Raw genomic sequence first — 21,408 nt, 5'->3', positions numbered from 1 at the left:
CGGGCGGCGTAGAGCGGCGGCGGCGGGCGCTCGGCCTTACGCGAACAGCGCAAGGGGCCGGGCCGGCCGCGCGCACGTGGCCCCGCGGTGACAGCGGCTCCGCGGGGACGGCAGCGCCCGCCCTGCGCCGCGCGGGGGCGCTGCGGCAGCGCCGGCACCGCGGGGCCGTGTCCGTCCCCCGGTGACACCAAGGGGCCGCGTCCAATGCCCGGTGACACCGCGGGGCCGTGTCCATCCCTCCGGTGACACCGCGGGGCCGTTTCCATCCCCCCGGTGACACCAAGGGGCAGTGTCCATCCCCGGTGTCCATCCCCCCGGTGACACCGCGGGGCCGTGTCCATCCCGGTGACACCGCGGGGCCGCGTCCATCCCCCCGGTGACACCGCGGGGCCGTGTCCATCCCTCCGGTGACACCGCAGGGCCGTGTCCATCCCCGGTGACATTCTCCGTGTGTCCATTCCCCCTCCGGTGCCACCCGGCTGGGTGTCCATTCCCCTGGGTGACACGCCAGGTCAGTGTCAGTGTGTCCGGTGACACCGCGGCCATCACGGCCCGTTACCGGTTGTCACCGGCTGCCCAGCGACACTTGGCGGCAGGCGGCGGCCACTGCGCCACTCGCCCCACGTCGGTCCTGCCGCAAACCCGCCCCCGGTCCCCACAAGGGACAGCCCAGGTGACAGCGCAGGGTGCGGACACGCGGGCCGTGTCCCCATCAGAGGGACACGGGCTGGCACAGCTGAGTTTTCCAGCTCAGCCCCAGCCCAGCCCTGCTGCATCGCCCCGGGCAGATGGGAAATGTCCAGGACTCACTTCCACACCCCTAAACTTCCTTCAGCAGAACAGAACCTGCATTTAGTCACTCCCAAAGTGCTGTCCCAGATGCCAAAGCTCTGAGTCACGCTGTGCTTCGTGAGTTCTGTTTGTGTGCTTCAGACACAGGCATGAACCCAGTGGCATTTTCACCTCTTTTATTATACACAAAACATGAGCACGAAGTTCTACTGCGGGGGCTGACCACGTCCACGACCGAATCCACCTCTCTGCAACAGCAAAAGGAGTGTTAGAAATCATTGTGTCAAGCAGTGACAAACATCATCAAAGCTCTGATGGCACAGGTCAGCCAGGCGAGTGCCACCAACATCAACACATTCCAGCCAGCTCTGTGGATCAAACCTGAAATACTTTCATTTTTGAGGTATAAAACCATGGATCTCCAGAGAGCTCAGCCTGCTCTCAAACTTGTCACTGGCCTCTGTCCCACCACATCCTTTCCCCACAGTGAGCAAGCTGCATCTGAAGGGCGACAGTTTCCAGCCCCTCTGACACCGTCAGAATCCTACAGGCAGGACCTTCCAGCTTCTCCCACCAAAACCTTCAAAAAAGGAAGCAAAGTTCAAATGCAAACACTCACAAACTGGAATTCTGTGGCTGCTCCAGCACCAGCCTCAGCCTTCTTGTCAGCACCAGCTGCAGAAAGAGAAGCAGTCAGTACCCACAGAATCCCCTGCCTGGAAGCAAAGTTTTAACCATCCCACAGAACTAAAACTGGGGCTAAACACAGCAAAGCAACAGCTGTAAATGAGCACGTTTGAGAATTACTGAGCCAACCCCAGGGCAAACCCCACAGCTCAGCTGGACAAAACTCCAGCACTCCTCCCATCCACGCTCACATACAGACCCATAGCTATGCCAAGAGCCTCATCTTCCCCTTTTCTCCTTGAGAGGAGCCCCAGAGCTGGACAGTTGTCCCCGGGAGGGCAGGGGGGCACAGGGGGCACACTCACGTGGCACGGCGCTGCGGCGGTACGTGTCGCGGTCAGCCTCGCCGCGCGTCAGCCGCGCCGGGCGCTCGCCCTCCAGACCTGCAACACAGAGCAGAGCCTCAAACGCTGCTCAGCCAGGCCACAAACACAAAGCTCCTGCACCCCAAGGTGCAGAACAGCACCGGGTCTGCCAGCAGTGCTGCACCTGGAGCAGCTCGGGGAGAATAAACCTAAGGGAAGCAGTGTTTTAGTAAGGGAAACTTCACTCTAAGGGTGAAATCTGCTCAGCTTGGGGCAGGGTGGAAGTTAAATAATGTGAGAAGTGGGTTTACAGCATCATCCCAACTGTCTTCTGGACATCAAACTAGTGCTTTGTTGATAAAAATCCCAGAATACTGGGAGTCTGCCATGGCTGATGTTGGTGCACAGCTGATCCCAAACTGCAGGACAGAATTCGGACCCCAGCCTGAACCAGCCACACTGTCAGTACCCCAAATTCCTCATGTCAGTAAAAGCAGATTATCTGTAGAATGTCAGATTAATAGCAGACAAAACTGCTGCAGGAACACCCAGTTGTGGTGGGACCACCACCTCTCAGGGACTGGGCTGTGTGCCTGGAGCCCAGGCTGGGCAGAGCCCACCCAGGCAGGACCAAGGATGCACCCCAGCATCCTCCTGAACATCCACATACATTGGTATGGCCATAAAAATCCCAGTTCTTGCAATAATTATTTTACTACACCACCTCTGTGGCTCTCAGACTACTGCTGCCTCATCCACAGTAAAAAAAGAGCACCAAGTGCAGCCCTTCCAAATATCCCTGCCCAGAGGGGGCTGAGGAGGGTTCCAGCACCAGGACAATCCTGTGACACCACACACAGCTCCTCCTGCACAAACCCCAGCCAGAAGCTGCCACTCCTCCCTCCCTCCCAGCAGGGATGCAGCTCCTTTAAGCTCACTGGATAAACGCAGCATCTAAAGAACAAATCTTGGAACACCCAAGCAACTCAGAGATCAAAGAAAGCATCGTATTCCCAGTTTCTCTGCAATTCCTTCCTTTGAAGCAGGTGATGCTCCCATTTTGTTTGGCTCAGACACAAACTGCAGCAGCTGGGGGTGAACTCCCAGTGCTCCTTGGCCCCCAAAGTGGCTCAGAAGCAAAAAAGCACAACCCATGTGATCCCCCAGAGCAGAGTCTGCTGCACCCCCTGCACTTGGGGTGTGAAAAGCCACCAAGGGAAAATCAGAGCTGCAAGCCCCACACACAGAATCACAGAGCAGCTGGGGCTGATCTGGAGCTCACCCTCTTCAAGCCCTCTCAAGGCAGGGTCACGCAGAGCAGTGGCACAAGAACGTGTCCAGGTGGGTCTGGAATGTGCCCAGAGAGGGAGACCACCACACCCCCAGCTGCTCCAGTGAGAAGCTCTTCCTCATGCTGAGGTGGAACTTGCTGTATTTTAGTTTCTGGTCACTGCTCCTTGTCCTGCCACTGGGCAGCGCTGAAGGGAGTCTGGCAGCATCCTTTGGTACATGCCCTGGGCATATCTGTGGGGATTTGTCTCCTCTCCTCCAGACTAACCAGGCCCAGCTCCCTCCGTCTCTCCTCACAGAGGTGCTCCAAACCCCTCAGCATTTTTGTGGGCTCTGCTGCTCCTCCACCACGAGTTTGCTGTTCACCTTCAACAAGGACCTTGTTGTATTCCTGTGGGAAATGGCTTTTTCCCCACCAGAGACCCCTGTAGCTGTAACCATGTTAGTTTAACCTTTCCTTCCTTTCTTGACCTAATTGGCTGAGAGCCAAATATATTTTCATGAGCAGGAGTCTAGACAAGGCTCTGTTCTCCCTTTTTCTCCCCTGGAAACATCTGAGAATAAAAGTCTAGGACTACATTGGGGGTTAGAGCTTCTTTTGGAATCTTTTACCTTGCCCCTGAAATATTCCCCCAAAGCCTTCTCAGATCTGGGCTGTCTAGCAACTCCAGGGTGCTGTGGGGGTAAATATTTCAGGAGCCCTGTCCCAGGAGCACCTTCAGTGTCCCTGGGGAAGGCAGAGTGGGACACCCACCACTGGCCACAGGTGATGCCCAGGTGGGGCTCCAACATCTCCTCCACATCCCCATCCCATTCCTTGGGGAAGGCCAATCCCTGGGGTGGGACACAAACCCCGACCACATTTCCTTGCTCTGCTCACAATTTTACACCCAATCCCCACAGGTCTGGCACTGTCCTGGCTGCCCAGCCCCCTGTGCCCACCCCTGGCTGCCCAGCTGAAAGAGAGGAAAAATGTAACAGAGTAGAAATTAGAAATCCATTTAGATTTAAGTGAAATGTACTGCTTTGAGCTTGGTACTGAGTTGAGATGGTTTGAGTAAAATATGCTGTTTAGTCTAGTAACTGCAACACTAATAAAACTATCCCAGCTAAAGAAAAAAAAAAAAAAAGACAAATTTCCTCACTAAAAAGATAAAAAATAAGAAAGACTCCTCAGACCTTTAAACAAGCAAAGTGACCCAAGAGTTCTTTCTATACTTTCTAACAAAAACTAAATACGAGTGTAACTAACTAGAAATGTAACACGAAATCAACAAAATGAATATGCATAAACCTATTTTTATATAAAATTCTATTACTATGCACAAACCTATTGTAAAATTCTATGAGTATAGAAATTAATAAGAGCAATAAAAATCAATGAAGTTATCAAAAGCGAGCCATTAAAGAACAACAAGTCCCCACGTGCGTCCAGCACTATAAATAAATATTGAAATGATGGAGTTTGAATTTTCCCCCACGTTTCCCAGCCCCAGCTGACCTTTGGGCCGGGGTCTGCCGGTCTCGGGGCGGCTGCGGCGCAGCGTGGCCGGGACGATTTCGGGAGGCAGGTGGAGGTAATCCCGCAGGTACTGGATGCCCTCGTTGGTCAGGTACCAGTAGAAGTGTCTCCAAGCAAACTGCTCCTTCACGTAGCCTCGGGACTTGAGGGACTGCGGGGAGAGCTCCCAGTTACTCCCAGTTCCTCCCAGTTCCAGCCTCTCCCAGCTCCTCAGCAGGGAAGGGGGACAGAAGGCAGTGAGACAGAGTGAAAATTGAATAAGGTAAAAATCTATTCAGATTTCAAGAAAATGTGCCACTTTGAGCTTGCTAAATATGCTAAATAAATTTAGTCTAGTAACTGCAGCCTAGCAAAACTACTAACACACTTTTGCACACTAAAAGATAAAAAAGACTCTTAAGATCTTAAAACAGACACGGCAGAGTGACCCAAAAGTTTTTGTTAGAAAGTATAGAAAAAACTAAGTACAAGTGTAACTAACTGTAAGTATAACGTGAAATCAGCAGAATGAATATGCATTAAGCTATTGTAAAATTCTATGCATAGAGAAATTAGTAAAGGAAATAAAAAAAGATCAACAAGAGTTGTCAGAGGTATGCATTATGTCCATTAAAGGGCAATGAGTCCCAACATGCTAAACATACCCATTCCCTACAAATCTTTATTAGAATGATGAAGTTTAATTTTTCATTCACATTACAATGGTGAAGTTTAATTTTGCAGCAGCAGCAGCAGAGCCCCCCACCTGCATGGCTTTCATCACGTGCAGGTTGGGCACGTTCTTGTCCACCAGCTCGGGGTGCTTGGCCATGTGCACGTCCTTCTTGGCCACCATCACGCCCTCCTTGAACAGCAGCTCGTAGATGGCGATCCGGTTCTTCTTGGGCATCAACATCTGCAGGGGGCACAGCAAAACGGGCTCGGGGACCGGGAACCGTGCTGGGCCACCCCGGGACGCGCTTCCCGGGAGGGAAACCGGGAAATCCCAGCGTTTCCTCCGTAAATCATCCCGCGCACCCCCGCCCGCTGTCGGGCACACCGGGCAAGGTGGGGCAGGCTCGGGGAGAGCCCGGCCTGGCCCCGCCGTTAAGTGCAACTGAACCAGGGAACCGGGAGCCGGAACCGACCCCGGCAACGCCCCCAGCACGGGAAATCAGCTACGGGCGGTGCTCCCGGACCCACCGGGCCGGGGCTGTCCGTGCTCGGGCATGACCGAACCCCCGCGGCAGCGGCCGGGGTGGGACGCCCCGGTGCCAGCGCCGGACACCCAACCCCACCCCGCGGCCCGGCGCCGCCGGTCCCTTTCTCCCCGCACAGCCGGGGCGTGGAGCCCCAATGGGGGAAGTGCGGCGGGGGGCGCCCAGAGCCCGGGATGGCGGCGATGCGCGGCCGATGGCCCGAGCGCGGCCTCACCGTGGCGGCGGCGGCGGCGGGGCCCGGCCGGAAAGGACTGCGCGTGCGCCGGCCCGCCGCTTCCGCCGCGCCAAGGACCCCCTCGGCGGCGGGAGGGGGCGCCCGCCGTGCTGCCTGCGCGGAGAGCAGGCCCCCTCCTGCCCGGGGGACGGGCTGCCCGCCGCGGTGCCTGAGGGGCACGGCGGTTGACCTCCGCCCCCACGTCCCCACTCGTGTCACGCCTCCCACACGTCCCCACCCGTGCCATCCCCAGCCGTGTCACCCCCCACGTTCCGGCTGTGTCACTCGGGGCTGTGTCATCCCCCACGTCCCCATCCGTGCCATCCTCGGCCGTGCCACCCAAAGCTGTATCACCCCTGGCCGTGCCACCCCCGGCCGTGCCACCCCCCACGTCCCCGGCTGTGTCACCCCCGGCTGTGTCACCCCCCCCCCCGTCCCCAGCCGTGTCACCCCCACCCGTGCCATCCCCACCCGTGTCACCCCCGACAATGTCACCCCCACCCGTGGCATCCCCACCCGTGTCACCTCCGGCCGTGCCATCCCCAGCCATGCCACCCAAAGCTGTGTCACCCCTGGCCGTGTCACCTCCGGCCATGCCATCCCCACCCGTGGCATCCCCACCCGTGCCACCACCACCCGTGTCGCCCCCGGCCGTGCCACCCGCAGTCCCCGCGGTGCCCGCTGTCCCCCGCCGTGAAGCGCTGCCCGGGACCCCGGAGAGCCGCGGGTCGCAGCCCGGCCCGAGGGCTCGGGGCTCCCGCAGGCACCGGGGCGCTCTGCTCCGCACACACCGGCCCGGGAGCCGCGATTCCCCCGACCCCGTCCGGGGCTGTGACCGGAGCCGTGTCCCCTGGGGCGCACCCCGTGTCCCCCCGGTGTCCCTCCCGTGTCCCGCTCCGTTTGGGGGTCCGGGAGGAGCGGACACCTGAACACCGCGGGCACTCGGAGCACCGGAGCGGAGCCCGGGGACAGCGGGAGGGACCGCGGCGCCCCGGGGTTTATCGCCATCCCCTCGGCGGGCGCGTTGTCACCTTGCGCGGCCGAGGAGCCGCCGCGCCGGGGATTGGTCGGCTAAAAATGCCGCCCTAATCTCCGAGCTGATCTTTACCCCCTCCCTCCGCCCCATCTGCCGCGACCTGCCCGCGATGCGCAGCGCCGGCCCCGGGAGAGGCTCCGCCGCTGTCCCCGCGGCCCCGAGGTACGGCCGGCGGGGCGGGCGGGGGGCGCACGGCTGGCCCGGGGGGCACAGGGGGATGCCGGGGACCGGGGCGCTGTGACAGCGCTGTCCCCGCCGGTGTTTGAACCGGCTCCGCGCCCTGCTTTGGGAAACCAACCCGCGCCCGACCCGTTCTAAGTGATTCCCGACCCGTGCCGGACCGTGCCGGGCGGGGAACGGGAGGGATCGAGGGATGCGCCGCGCTCCTGGAGGTGCCCGGTGCCGTCCTGGGGCTTTGCTGGGTGTCACCCCCTCGTTTCTTCCTTTGGGACGGAGGTGTCCCACAGGGTGACCCGCAGGATGCTGCGACAATCGCGGCATCAGCCGGCCCGGCCCGCGGAGCAGGAGCTGTCCCCGCCGGCCGGACACGCTGCGCTGTCGCTGCTGCAGCAGATCACAGCTCCTGCACCTCCTGCCTTGGAAATGGCAAAGCAAGTGCTTCGCTAAACGGATTAGAGCTCTCCCGGCAGCCTCCCCGGCTGCTCCCGCATCCCTCGGCCCCCGCGTCGCCTTCCCCGGGCAAACCACAGCCCTAATAAGCCAAAAGGCCGCGGCCGCAGCACGGCAGAGATCAGCCGCTGCGGCTGCCAGCGCGCCTGACCCCGAAAATGAAGCCCTGAGAGTCCTGCCACCTCCTGGGGTTTTGTGTTCCCTTTGCAGGAGCACAGAGAAAATCGGGGAATTCAGCAGGCAGCGGCTCGGCCGGTGCTGGAGGTGCTGCCTGCCCCGGGGTCGCCCCTGGCCGCTTCCTCTCCCTCCTCTCCCTCCTCTCCCTCCTCTCCCGGGGTGTGCGGCCGCCGGAGGGGATGCGGCAGGACGGGAACGGGATTGAACCGAGAAAGGATTGAGGGAAGAGAGCCCAGGCACAGGCAGGGACCGACAGTGACGCGCACAGGGCAGGGCCACGAGGGAAGGGACATCAGCACAGCGTGGCAGCACCGAGCGGGGCTGTCCCGAGCCCAGAGCCTGGGCTGGGCTCTGGGTGGGATGCCCCTCGCTGGGAATGGCCTGTCCCCAGCTCTGCCGGTCCCTGCCAGGGCACGGCGATGGCACAGGGATAGAGCCAGGCTGCACCAGCACAGCGCGTGGCACGGGGACAGACTTTGTCCCGGGGATGCCAGCCTGGCCGGCGTTTGTGCAACACCTTGAAGGCAAACTCCGGACCTGCTGAGCTCCTGCAGATGGTGCTGGAGGAGGAGAGGCCGCCTCCAAGCCGGCAGCTTGCAGGGGCTGTGTCCCGCACAGCCGGCGGGGCCGGAGGCAGCGAGCCCCAGCACGGCTGTGGCCGTGGCTGGAATGTGCGGGCTCCTCGGGCAGCTGCCCGCAGCCAGCCCCGAGCCGCTTCCCTGGGAAAAATGGAGCCTTTATGTCCCGGCCCCAGCCCCTTCCCCGGAAGGGCTCGGAGGATGCCCCGGCCGGTCACAGGCAGACAAGAAGGGAATTGTTTCGGTGGGATTTGGGTTTCTGGGAGCACCTGCCCCGCGCGGGGCCCTCCACAATGGCTGCCTGTCTGCCGCAGAGCCGCCAATTATCCTCCGCGGCTAATTAGAGATGCAAAGTAGCGCTTGCATTCTCCCAGCTCCCCGGAGGGCTCCTGGGACCGGCGGCACATCCGCAGCGGCGACGCAGCCCGGGCATGGGGCGAGCGTGGGGCGCTGGCCCCATCCGGCCCCCCGAGCCCCAGCTGCCCTGGGAGGAGGCAGCGGAGGACAGGAATGGGCTCGGGATCCTGGGATTCCCTCTGCCCCCATCCACACCAGTCTTCCCTGGACCGCCCATGGGCTCTCCCGTGTCTCCCAGAAGCAGCTGAGCCCCATAGCTCGGGGATCTGCCGGGATTTAGGGAACACATTTCCCTTCCTTGCTGGGGAGCTGGCTGCGCTCAAACCCCCCCGGTTCGTGCGAGGGCCGGCACTCCTGCCTGGCTGATGGGCAGGCGGCTGATTCCTGGTGGCATCTCCTCATTCCTGCCTGCTCTGGCTCCAGCAGCCGCCGGGATCACCGTGTGGGCTCCTGTGCTCCGTTTGTGCTCACGGAGCTGTAATTCTAGAGCGGCAAGTGGCCCCATAAATCAGGGCTTATTTCCTGCCAATACCGTCTGCTGCTTCCCACAAGGAAACTCATTTACAGGAGGAGAAGTGACTTACCACTGAAAACAGTAAACGGTGGGATGGTGAGAGCCGGGGAAAAGTTTGTCGTGACCGAGTTTTTGGTGAAGGAACTGAGGAGGCAGAGCTCCCACCTGCTCCCTGCATGGAGCAGCCCAAGCTGCAGGGAAGGAGACCTGAGCTGGTGCCACCTGCGCAGACCACAAAGCTGGTGGCGATGGCTCTTTGCACTGGGGAACCCCCCGAGTCATTGAGGTCCCCCTATCACCATCCTGGAGAGCGTTTGTCACCTGATGTTTAATGCCAAGGATCCCTCTGCAGCAGGGATGCTGATGGTGCCTGGGACATCCCAGTGCTGAGAACTGCCAACTCACTGCTTGGAAGGACCATGACCAGATATTCAGCACCCTCTGAAACACCAACAGGCAAAGATCCCCCGCTCCTGAAGGAACCAGCGTCCATCCCACTCCTCTTTGGGACTGGGGACATTAAATCCCCGAGGTGTCACCCCAGCTGCAGCAGGGCGTGAAACCTTCCGGGGGCTGTTCTGGCTGGCCCTGATGGGGGCTGGCTCGGGTGGCACGGAGCTGCGAGGAGCCGGGAGGCAGGCGGGCTGCAGAGCCCCACCGAGCTTCATTAGGCAGTCGAAGGCGCTTGTTAGGGGAAAGCTGAGCCGGCGTCGGAGGCCGGCAGAGCCCCCCGGGACCGGGTCGCATTCTCTGGGCAACCCGATCCCGGCGGCAGCGGCCCCGGCAGCCTCATTACTGCGGCTTCTGCAGCGGCTTCGGTTACTCGCCTGGACGCTCTCGTCTCCTGCTGGCTTTTAATTTCCCTGACATCCCCCGCGAGCGGGGGGATGCAGGCGCAGTGTCGGGAGCCTGTCATCACCCCCACCCGCATCCTGCCTGCTTCCCGACGGCTTCCAGCCCCCTCTGCCCCCGGGACTCCCATCCCGTAACAAGCTCCGGTGACCCTGGGCATGAGCCCCGGGGCTGGGGCGGAGGCAGATGGGCAGATGGCAGTGAGGGGGAGCTGCCCCGCTCCCCTCCAAGAAGCCTTGGGGGCTGCAGCCCCCTCACCCCCTTCCCCAACCCTGCCGGGGGGAAAAGGCTGTTCCTGATTCTCTTACCAGCCTGTTCCCAGCTGGCACATTTGGCAAGGAGGCGGCACCGGCTGCCTCTCCGAAGGCGTTTTGGGGTGTTTGTTCCTGCAAAAGCTGTGGTTCAGCCCCAAAACCCCCCTGCAGCCGCGGGGGTGACAGAGAGGCCGTGGCAGCAGCGGAGGGAGTGCATGGCTCTGTCCTGTCCCGTGCGGGAGGGACAACGACCCCCGGCGTGGCAGAACCAGGAACCCGGAGGGGTCCCCAAAGAGCCCCCCCGCCTCGTGGCCGGAGGGAACGAGTCCGATTAGGTCCTACCGGAGCCCGGGGCCCGACCCCGCCATTGCCTGGCCGTGGCACCCCCCTGCCGGGCTGTGCCCCGGGCTGTGCGGCCCCGGTGGGTGCGCTGGGCGAGGCTCTGGGGCCGGCGGGTCCTGCGGGGGCTGGCGGCGGTGCGGAAGGCGGCCGCGGGGATGGGGGGGTCCATTCCCCCTCTCCGCCCCCCCCGGATGATTTTTCGCAGCAGCGGCTCCATCCCGGTTGCCACGGCAACGGGCGGCTCGGGCAGGCGCGTGCCCGCGGCCGTGCGCGCCGCCGCTGCCCGGCGGGAGCGGAGCGAGCGGAGCGGAGCGAGCGGAGCCCCGGCCCCGGCCTCGGGCCCCCGGCCCCCCCGGCCCCCGGCAGGTGAGCGCGGCCCCCGCGGGGACAGCCGGGTCCACTGCGGCGGCGAGGCGAGGGACGCCCGGTCCCTTGCGGGGATGGGGTGCGGGATGCCCGGGTCCCTTGCGGGGATGGGGGGACGGCCGGGGGGTTGCTGTGCAAGGACCGGGCAGTAAGGCACGGCTTTGCACCCCCCCGGCAGCGTATAATGTCCCCTGATCCCTTCTGCAAGCCCTGGAGGTTGGGGGGGTATATGACCTTCACCCCCTCCGTGTGTCCAGTGGGGTGCTGGGGAGAGGGACGCCCCTTCTGCAATGCTGCCGCACTCCCGGGCTTGTGCCTCAGTTTCCCCGTCTGCAAATAATGGGGTGAACTTGTGCTGTCCCTGCCATCGCTGTCCCCCTGCCCAAATAAACACCTTATTCCATCACTGAACCCCCTCCTTTCAGCCGTGCCACCCCAGCTTCTCCCTTGCTGCCCCCCACATCTCCCCACTTTCCTGTCCCCTCTGGCTCCAAGTCTGCTTCCCCACCACAGAGAGCTGAAATTCCACTGTCCCTCCACCTCTCCCGCCCCCAGCAGCCCCGTTTTCCTCCTGTCGCCCCCGGCTCCGGCTCCATCCCCGCGAGGGTCCGGGACCCCCGTGGCAGCGCGTTCCGCTCCGCTTCCCCCTCCCCGGTGCGGGAGCGTGGGGATGGCACCGCCGTATCCTCCACCATCCCTGTTTGCCACTTCTGCGTTTAATTGCAAACCTCATCTTTGGATTTCTGCCTAAACCCGGCTCCCGGGACCGCAGAAATCCCCGCTCGGTGTCCGAGCAGCCTTGTTTACCGCGGCGAGCCGAGGCGGCAGGATGAGACAGAGCTGCCGAGCTGGGCAGCCCCTGGAGCCCCCAGCTGAGGCTGAGCCCCCTCTCCCTTCCCCAGGCCTGAGCACATGCGGGGTGTTGGCAATCCTGCTGCTGCTGCCCCTCCAGGGATCCCCATCCTCATTCCCCATCCGCATTCCGGGCACATCCACTGTCCCTGAGCTGGGCTGCAGGCTCCCCTGGAGAGACACTTGCGTTATCTGCAAATGCCAAGCAAGCTTCCTGAAATTTTTGCACAAGGCTCCTAAAATCCCTCGAAGATTAATGGGTGCCCTGAGCAGGGTGTTTTTGGGAGCGCAGGGGGAAGGGGAAGCTCTCTGCAGAGCCCACATGAGCTGTGAAGCCGATCTCTGCCAGGGCTTGGAGCAAATGTGTCTCCCCTGGCTACTGCAACCTGGCAGCACCTGGCTCCCGGCGGCCTCGCGTCTGTGCACAGGACACGAGGCTCCTGGTACTGCTCCTGGATCAATGAACCTCCTTCCTGCTTTGGGAGAACCCACAAGCCCTGACCCCACAGGGTCCAGCAGGTCCCCAGGCCTCAGATCCCCCCATCAATGCAGATGACCCCGATGGAAGCGAGGAGGCTGCCATAGGCACATTCCACCCAGGATTCCTTGGAAAAGTGGCTCCCAGAAGTTTCCCACCATTACCTCTGTGCCCCCTCCAGGGTCCTTCTGCCCTTGCAGCCACCTCATGCGATGCTGGGTCCCGGGCAGCCCCATGGTGTTGCTCTGGCTGAAATCCCATGGAGAATCACCCACCATTCTGGGTTTGGCTCTTTGCCCGAAGGCTCCAGCCCTGCTCATGTTGCAGCCAAAGGGGTTTTGCCAGGGAATGCAGGAAGGACCCTACAAGAGCCTGCTCCCATGGAGACAGTACCCTGGAAGGGCCCAGGCTCACTCCCTGCTGGCATTGGGCTTGGTTTGATGCCAAGGGGGCAGGATGGGTGCTGAGGCCGCTCAGCCCTGAGCCCCAGGCTCTGCTGATGCGGAGCTGCCAGCGTGAATCAGCAGCACCCACTTAACCATTTCCTCACAGGGTCCCCATGGGCTCTGGAGGGGGCCAGGCTTCAGCCACACCACAGCCAAACCTCTCCACACTGCCTGGCTCCCTGAGCTCTGACCCTCGCCAGCCCCAGGAGCATTTCCCAGCCCCATGGGACACACGGAGCAGCCCTGGGGTGGGAATCCCAGAGCCACTCAGCTGGGTCACACTGAGCAGCAAACCAGGCACAGCTCCTGCAGCTGCAAAGCCTCTTGCAATGCACATCAGTGGCATGGGTTTTCCCTGGGACCTGCTGCTGTGCCTTGGCCACTTCACCCCCCGTGTGGCCACTTCACCCCCCATGTGCAGCCACCTCGATCCCCGTGTGTGGCCACCTCAATTCCTGTGTGTGGCCACCTCAATTCCTGTATGGGGCCACTTCTAGCCCCATGTGTGGCCACCTCAAGCCCCGTGTGTGGCTGCAGTACCCTCGGTGGATGCAGCACAGCAGCCCCAGAACATGGTGGGAGATCTGCTGCCAAGCTCCTCTGGACCTCCTCGGCTGAATCCATTTGTCTTTGCCACAAATGGCCACAGTGGTGTATCATGGTGGCATTGGCTCTGCACCCTGGAATGGGCCCTCAAGCAGCCCTGTGCTAAGGGACAGCAAATGACCTTTCCTGTGGCCGAAAGCCTGAGGCCCAGCACTCTTGCTTGGATTCCCACAGCCCAGTGCAGCTCCCAGTGTGGCTTCCCCCTGCCCTGGATGCTCTCAGCGAGGGTCACTCACCCACTGCCCTCCCAGCAATGGGGCTCACAGCTGGCATGGACCTCCTGCCTAGGGACAGCATGGGGACAGGCACGGGGACACCGTCTCGCTCTGTGCTCCTCTGCTTGCAGGGCACCTGCCACCATCCAGCCTTAGCCAGGGGCTCTTGGCAGGAGAGGAACCCACACCAGAGGCTCTGCAGCCACTCCTGCCCCTGGTCCCCACCAGCTCAGCCAATGTGCCCAGGGGCAGGAGTGTGACATCCCCATCCCCTGCTTTTTGGCTGCAGGAGAGATGCTGGGTCTGGGACAACAAACACTGGGGACAGGGGACAGCAGGACCGGTCTGTCCCACCTCGCTGGGGACATGGCTCTGCCAGCCAGGGCTCTGCCATGGGGGTGCAGGCAGCTGCCCGCGCCGTGCCCGCGGTGTCAGCAGCACCAGCCTCTGCATTGCAGCAGCCTCCTGTCTGCACAGGGCCACGGCCACGGCCCGGCCCCCACGGAGGGCAGAGACCCCCCTGCAGCAGCAGGGCAGCAGGAGCTGCCTGCAGGCTGAGGAGAGCTGTGCCAGTGCCCAGCACCGAGCGTGCTGACAGGAGAGACACACAGCGGGGCCGCTTCTGCAGGAGCAGCAGCCCAAGGGCACGTGGAGCAGGAGCTGGGACAAACTCCACCGTCACTCGATGCCAAACGCTCTGCGGCTTCTCCCTGGCAGCGCCGTGGGAGTGAGGGGCCAAGGCGGAGCCCCCCAGGCCGAGGGCACCCGAGTGGCAGCGCGTGGCTGGGGCTGGCAGCTCTCCACGCCGCAGCTCGGCCGCCGGCTCTGCAGGCGCCAGGCATCACCACCGGCCTCCCTGATGCGAGGTGATGGCAGGGCTGGGGGCTGGCAGGGGCTGGCAGGGGGCTGGCACGTGTGGCCCAGGCGGCCTGGCACAGTGGGGGCACATGCACGTGCGTGGGGGTGCGAGGACGGTCGTGCGTTGGGGTGCGTGGCAGGAGAGTGGCGATGAGGAGGCAGTGTTAGCTGGGAAGTGATGCAGAGCCAAAAATAACCCCCAGGATGCGGCTCAGACCAGGTAGTGGCTTGGAGACAGAGCTGCTGCAGCCACGTTGGCAGTGCCCCATGGCACGAGAGGCTCGCTGGGGGCAGCAGGGGCTGGCACTGTGCCCGTGGCTCCTGGGGTACACCCAGCCATGGGTACGCTCCCTCCCTGCTGTCCCCATCCTAGGTCTGGCACGCTGGGGCTGTCACCCTGAGGGTGCCCTTGCCATGCCAGTGTAGCCCCTGCAGCAAAACGCAGGGGCACGAGCCCTGGGCACTGCACGGTGCCCACGGGATGCACACAGCGCCTGCGGGGTCCCCTGGGGCTGTGCCACCAGGTGCTCTGTCACCACTGCAGGTGCACCGGGGCAGCCTGCGGGTGCTGGGGTGGGGACAGCAGTGGCAGTGCTGTGGTGCCAGGCAGGAGCAGTGGTGGCACTGTGGGTGCCAAGGACAGTGGCCATGCTGTGGGTGCCAGGCAGCGGCAGTGTTGGTGCCGTGGGTGCCAGGCAGCGGCAGCGATGGTGCCGTGGGTGCCAGGCACGGTGGTCCTGTGGGTGCTAGGAGGCGTGGTGGCAGTGCTGTGGGTGCCAGGCAGCGGCGGTGGCGGTGCCGTGGGTGCCAGGCAGGCGCGGGCGCTGCGTGCTGCCAGCTGCGGGGGGATTGCCGTGCCCCCTCCATCTGCGTCTCGGCGGCTGAGCGAGGGACAGTCACGCGTTTATTTTTAACCGTCTGGGGAGGGTGGAGGGGATTGGTGCCTCCCTGGTTATATCACTAAATCCCTGCCGGGCCCTGTTACTTCCAGCACAGCGAGCCCTGCACTGCGCTCCAGTAACTGTTTCAGGTCCCTGTCCTCCTGGGGCCGTGCCCTGCCCCGGCCCGGGGACACCTCAGGGCCAGCTGTGCGCACAGCTGGAGAGCGTGGGCACTCACCAGTGCTCCCTGCGGACCCTGTGCCCCCAGCCCTGCCCTCCCACCCCACACAGAGTGCCCTCTGCCCATTCCACCTCCCCAAGGAAGGGATGGTGTGTGAGGGTCACAGCCACATCTCTCTCATGCTCGTTTGTGGACAGGGCAGGAGGACATTTGAGCTGTTCATGGCCACCTTGTCCCCATCCCGGTGGCAGATGCCATGCAGGATAGGCCCAGTGTTTTCCTGTGGAAACGCTGTCCAAATCCAGGTCGGGGTGGGGATGATGAGGAGGACGCCTGGGAAACGGCCACCACAGCCCCTGCTCTGTCCCCGTGCAGTGCCACCCCCAGCTCTCAACAAAGCAGCAAAGGGTTGAGCCCCGCAGCAGGGCCACGTGGCGCTCCGGGGATGCCGTTCTTCTGGAGATCAGGACGGATTAGGGTGGGATATCAGGACGAGAATTTCTTGGGCGGCGCATCCCCTGACCCTGCCACGGCCCCTCGCCCAGCGGCTGCCAGTGCTGAGCCAGGCTCTGCCCAGTGAGCGCCCACTGTGCTGCTGCCCGCCATTCCCTCCAGCACCGCTGGCTCGGGGGTGTTCGGATGGCACCAAGTGGGTGGTGGGCACTGGAGGAGCCAGCAGGTCCAGAGCTGGAGCGGGCACAGTCCCCATGCCTGTCCCCTGTACGTGGACATTGTCCCACAGAGCTGTTTGCAGGAGGAATGGGGGTCCCCTGCGCCCCCCGTGACTCCCCTCTCCTGTCCCCTCAGTGCATGAGGCTGGTGTTCACCCAGGAAACCCCCAGCACCGGCTCTGACGCCCGAGGCAGCGCCGGGAGCCATGTCGGGTTCCTACGACGAGTCGGCATCGGCCGCCGAGGAAACAACCGACAGCTTCTGGGAGGTGAGTCCCGGCCACCCTCCCCTCCCACACACCCCACCGCCACTGTCGCTGCACCCCGGGGTGTCCCCTGGGCTGGGGGCTGCCCTCCCTCCTCTGCCTGACAGCATCCCTGCTGCGGTGGCCCTGTGTCTGAGCCAAAGGTCTCAGTCTTGGCTGTCCCTGAGTGACACAGGGGTTGGAGGGAGTTGGGTTGGAGCAGCCCCGACCCAAAGCTCCATCCCCACACCCCCAAATTGCCTGGTGCTTCCCCTGTAGCCACCCCAGGGAGCTGGGGCTGAGGCAGGCGGGGTGGTCACAGCCCCCACACCTGCCTGTGCCCGTGCCCATGCCAGGTGGGGAACTACAAGCGCACGGTGAAGCGGATCGACGACGGGCACCGGCTCTGCAATGACCTCATGAACTGCGTGCACGAGCGGGCCAAGATCGAGAAGTCCTACGCCCAGCAGCTCACCGACTGGTCCAAGCGGTGGAGGCAGCTCATCGAGAAAGGTACCGTGGCTTTTCCCAGGGTTTCCCCAGGACAATCACAGCCTCACCTGGCAGAAACGGAGCGGGTAAGGGCAGTGGGGTGACCCCCAGCTGTCCCCTCGGCCCCCAGGTCCCCAGTATGGCAGCCTGGAGAAGGCGTGGGCCGCGATCATGACGGAGGCGGACAAGGTGAGCGAGCTGCACCAGGAGGTGAAGAACAGCCTCCTGAATGATGACTTCGAGAAGGTCAAGAACTGGCAGAAGGATGCCTACCACAAGCAGATCATGGGGGGCTTCAAGGAGGCCAAGGAGGCTGAGGATGGCTTCCGGAAAGCCCAGAAGCCCTGGGCCAAGAAGCTCAAGGAGGTGAGAGAAGCACAGAGTGCCCTGGGGCAACCCTGTGCGCCCAGTCCAGGCTGGGAGGGACACGTGGCACCTCCCCACAGGCAGAGGGGTTGGCAGAGCAGTGAGCACTGCTCTGATGTCCCTTCCCTGTCCTCCCCACAGCTGGAGACAGCCAAGAAGGCCTATCACCTGGCATGCAAGGAGGAGAAGCTGGCCATGACCCGCGAAGCCAACAGCAAGGCGGATCAGTCCAACACTCCTGAGCAGCAGAAGAAGCTCCAGGACAAAGTGGAAAAGTGCAAGCAAGATGTGCAAAAGGTGTGAAGCACTGCCCTGTGCCAGATGCATGGGACATTGGGCAAGGGAAACCAGGGGAGATGGCCACCACATCCCTTTCTCCACCATCAGTTCCCATTTTCCCATCCCTGTGCTCCTGGAGAAGGATAAGGATTTGCAGGCAGTGCTCAGGGGAGTGTGAGCTGGGCAGGTATTTACCCCACTTTTGGGGGCTGATTCCACCCACTGAGGCTCCTGCTTCAACTTGAGCTCCCCAGCTCTGGTGACCCCCAAACCAGACCTCTCAGTGCCCAGAAACGGCCTCTGAGGTGCTCGAGGTACTACCATGGTCCCTCCTGGTTTTGCAGACTCAGGAGAAGTACGAGAAGGTGCTGGACGAGCTGAACAAGTGCACCCCGCAGTACATCGAGAGCATGGAGCAGGTCTTCGAGCAGTGCCAGCAGTTTGAGGAGAAGAGACTCAACTTCCTCAAGGAAATGCTCCTGGACATCAAGAGACACCTGAACCTGGCCGAGAGCAGCAGGTAGGGGCAGGGAATTCTGGCCGACGCGATGGGCACCACGAGGTACCAGAGTGGCGGGAGGCTGTGCGGGATCCTGGAGGAGGACACACAACCTGTCCCCAGCCCGGGCGTGTCCCCGTCCCACGCTGTCCCCAGGGGTCCACCCTGACCCGCAGGCCCCCGACCACGTCTCTCCCCGCAGCTACGCCAACGTGTACCGGGAGCTGGAGCAGACCATCCGCATGTCGGACGCGCAGGAGGACCTGCGGTGGTTCCGCAGCACCAGCGGCCCTGGCATGCCCATGAACTGGCCCCAGTTTGAGGTGAGGCCGGGCGCCCTGGCTGGGTGCTGGCAGCTCTGCGGGCAGCCGGGCACTCAGGGTGGCTCTGTGCTTGCAGGAGTGGAACCCGGACCTGACGCACACGATAACGCGGAAGGAGAAGCAGAAGAAGGGCGAGGGGGTGGCCCTGACCAACGCCGGCAGCGCGGGCGACGCGGGGGCTCAGGCGGGCGAGCGCGGGAGGTGAGGGCCGGCGTGAAGGGCAGGTGCCACGAGAGGCACGGCCTTTGCCTGTGCAAGGATTTGGGGATGCGGGGTGACCTCGGTGACAGCCAGCCCTCCCTCTCCTCCCCCTGCCAGCGTGAGCAGCCACGACCGCGGGCAGACCTACAGCGCCGAGTGGTCCGATGACGAGGGCAGCAACTCCTTCAACACCAGCGAGGCCAACGGCGGCGCCAACCCCTTCGACGAGGAATCGGCGGGGAAGGGCGTGAGGGTGCGGGCTCTGTACGACTACGATGGGCAGGAGCAGGATGAGCTCAGCTTCAAAGCAGGTACGGTCCCTTGCCACTGGCAGGTAGGATGAGGCTCGTCTGCTGGGTGTGAAATCCCTCAGATCATTTCTGAGTTGGCCCAGCCCTTCAAAGAGTTGACTTGTCTGAAAGGGGAAGGCAGAAGCTGAGCCCAAATGCAGGAGGGACAGGAGCAGTGGGAAGGGACAGGGCACGTGAGGGCTCATGAGTCACTCCTCGCCTTTCTATCCTACAAACTGGTGTGGCCAGGATGAGTCCTGCAAACCCCCAGCCGCTCCATCCCAGGCAGAAAAAGGAGGTGGGAGAACTTCAGCCCCTGCAATGAGCTCTTCCCTTCCACCTTCCTCTCCAGGTGATGAACTAACCAAACTCGGTGAGGAAGACGAGCAGGGGTGGTGCAAAGGGCGCTTGGACAACGGGCAGCTGGGGCTGTACCCCGCCAACTACGTGGAGGCAATCTAAGTCTTGTGGTGTGCTCCTCGTCACCGTCAGCAGATAAATCCACCCTCCGTTGTCTCCATCTCTCCACCAGCCAACCAGCCATTCTGCCGTCTGGTCCTTCACTCCTCACCCTTATAGATTCAGACATATTTTCCGACCAAGCTTTTATTTTTTTAAGAGTTGTCTCCGAAGAGTATTTTGCATAGTCGCTTTCTTCTAAGATAATGTGAAGCGAAAGATGACGTTGTCCGTTCGTCTACGTTAGTTGAATTTTTTTTTTTTTTTCTGAGCGAAAAGCCGATACCTCAAGATCTTAAAGCCCAACCAGTGAGAGCTCCTGACTGGTTGGTTTTTAAAGATACTGAAATCATGAGCCGCCTTCTGATTGGCTGGAACTGTTCCGAAACGCACGGCGCCGAAGCTCCTGGGACCAACCAAATTCATCCCAGAAAACCAAGAGGGATTGGAGTCTGACTCCGTTGGTTATTTTTTTGGTGTTTCCATCTTCTCCCCCGTTCATCCTCCCGCCCCGAGGAAGGGGCTGAATGCCCCCTTCAGCCCCGCGGCCATCCTTGAGATGCCCAGGTGAGGTGGGACCAGCCCTGCCGTGGAGCTTGCTGGCATCTCCTCAGCTTCCTCCTCCTCCTCCCGGCTGGGCTGTCAGCGCACCGGGATGCCCGGTCTGTGCTGCAGGAGCAGCGTCGCCCTTCGGGTGGGCAGGTACCCAAAACGCACACCAGATCCAGGTGAGGTGGCCCTAAAATCCAGCGCTGTCCAGGGAACGACCCACCAGGGCCGGGTGCTGCTGGAAGCACCTCCATGCCCAGCCTGGGATAGCGAGGACTGCCTTGGGCACTGCTGGGGACGGTCCCCATCCTCCCCTTCCTGCAGGGATGCAGGAGCAGAGCAGGGACAGGGGTTGAGCATCGTCCGGCCCGGGCAGAGCAGCTGCCTGGCAAAGATGGCCCCGAAATCAAGACACGCCAAGGCAGGGGAATGGCCACAGGCTCTGCCCTTTGCTTGTCCCCACGGAGCTCTACCCCTTCTCCCCTGGGCTCTGCCCCGGCCCCGCAGCTCTGAGCTGCAGCCACCCCACCCCTGCCTCGGGTGCGTTTGCCATCCTGAGCTCTTCCCTACAATCACCTCTCATTTCTTTCCATACCATCACCCTTAGCAGCATCAATGCTTCCCGCACGCTCCTCCTGCTCCTGTCCTGCCCCCTCCGTTGGTTCGTGAATTTTTTGGCCCCAGGGATCCAGTGTTCTCGTGGATGCAGGGGAAGCACGGCGGGCGGGAGCCATCCAGCCCCTGCCGGGTACCGGAAAAAAAAAACAAACCCCACAAAGTCAGAAAAGACCCAACCAACCACCTGTCTCAGCAATGCACCCCGGTTTTTGTACATTGATTGTGTAATTTAAGAAGTATATATATATAATATATATATCTCTCGTGATTGTATTTCCGTGGATACAACAACAAAAAGCAGCAAGAGAAAATAACCGAGCTCTGTCAGCGTCCTTGGCTCTGGGGTTTCCTTTGCTGTGCGTCTGTCCCACCCCCGGGGGGCCGGCTGAGGTGGTTGTGGGCCCCCAGGTAGCGACACCCCCACGCCAAGGTTTTGGGGTGCAGCAGGATGGGGGCTCGGATGCATTGCTGGGGGACAAGGGGAACAGCCACTGCCTTTGGGGACTCCTGTGCCACTGCTGGACAAAGCCTTGGGACACCCACGGCAGGGCTGGAGGTGATGCAGATTTTGGGGCCCTGACCCAGCGCCCTCCTGAGCCTGTGCCAGGGGACCTGTGAGGGGGACACAGGATCTGGGGCACCACCAGCACCACCAGCCCGTGCTCACAGTGCCCTGGCACACACAGCAAATCACAGGACACACTTTGCTTTTTTTTTTTTTTTTGCTTTTCTGCTCCCTTTTCCAAAGGCCAAGGCAGTTTTCCTCCTTCCCCTGCTCCTTGCT

At 62.1% G+C, this 21,408-nt stretch overlaps 2 protein-coding genes across 3 annotated transcripts; one reads left to right on the top strand and one right to left on the bottom strand.

The window, feature by feature from the left end:
• Positions 1-951: 951 nt before the first annotated feature.
• Positions 952-7,070, bottom strand: RPS10 (ribosomal protein S10). Of its 2 annotated transcripts, none has more exons than XM_021535987.4 (6): positions 6,935-7,070; positions 5,342-5,491; positions 4,576-4,747; positions 1,785-1,862; positions 1,412-1,467; positions 952-1,040 (listed from the first exon to the last, which is right to left on the bottom strand). In XM_021535987.4, exons 2-6 carry the CDS (start codon positions 5,489-5,491, stop codon positions 999-1,001), a joined length of 498 nt encoding a protein of 165 aa, XP_021391662.1. In that variant the 5' UTR covers positions 6,935-7,070; the 3' UTR covers positions 952-998. The 2 variants fall into 2 exon arrangements, with proteins under 2 accessions (XP_021391662.1, XP_021391661.1); XM_021535986.3 differs by lacking the exon at positions 6,935-7,070 and adding an exon at positions 6,010-6,064.
• Positions 7,068-20,956, top strand: PACSIN1 (protein kinase C and casein kinase substrate in neurons 1). Its single transcript, XM_021535984.4, has 10 exons — positions 7,068-7,207; positions 16,440-16,572; positions 16,905-17,061; positions 17,171-17,406; positions 17,548-17,703; positions 18,030-18,205; positions 18,387-18,507; positions 18,584-18,708; positions 18,826-19,019; positions 19,351-20,956. Exons 2-10 carry the CDS (start codon positions 16,510-16,512, stop codon positions 19,458-19,460), a joined length of 1,338 nt encoding a protein of 445 aa, XP_021391659.1. The 5' UTR covers positions 7,068-7,207; positions 16,440-16,509; the 3' UTR covers positions 19,461-20,956.
• Positions 20,957-21,408: the final 452 nt, after the last annotated feature.

Source organism: Lonchura striata, chromosome 26 (assembly GCF_050655825.1).
Source record: "Lonchura striata isolate lonStrDom1 chromosome 26, ASM5065582v1, whole genome shotgun sequence".
NCBI lineage: Eukaryota > Metazoa > Chordata > Aves > Passeriformes > Estrildidae > Lonchura > Lonchura striata.
The sequence above is the reverse complement of the archived record's forward strand: the minus strand, read 5'-3'. Positions and strand labels throughout refer to the sequence as shown.

Excerpts from the sequence above, each read along its gene's own strand:
- PACSIN1 (XM_021535984.4), top strand. The coding sequence starts at position 16,510 with ATGTCGGGTTCCTACGACGAGTCGGCATCGGCCGCCGAGGAAACAACC. Across the intron at positions 17,704-18,029 it reads GCAAGCAAGATGTGCAAAAG|ACTCAGGAGAAGTACGAGAA; the intron begins GTGTGAAGCACT and ends CTGGTTTTGCAG. Across the intron at positions 18,508-18,583 it reads TGAACTGGCCCCAGTTTGAG|GAGTGGAACCCGGACCTGAC; the intron begins GTGAGGCCGGGC and ends CTGTGCTTGCAG.
- RPS10 (XM_021535987.4), bottom strand. The coding sequence starts at position 5,491 with ATGTTGATGCCCAAGAAGAACCGGATCGCCATCTACGAGCTGCTGTTC. Across the intron at positions 1,468-1,784 it reads CCGCCGCAGCGCCGTGCCAC|CTGGTGCTGACAAGAAGGCT; the intron begins GTGAGTGTGCCC and ends CTCTTTCTGCAG. Across the intron at positions 1,041-1,411 it reads CAGCCACAGAATTCCAGTTT|AGAGGTGGATTCGGTCGTGG; the intron begins GTGAGTGTTTGC and ends TTGCTGTTGCAG.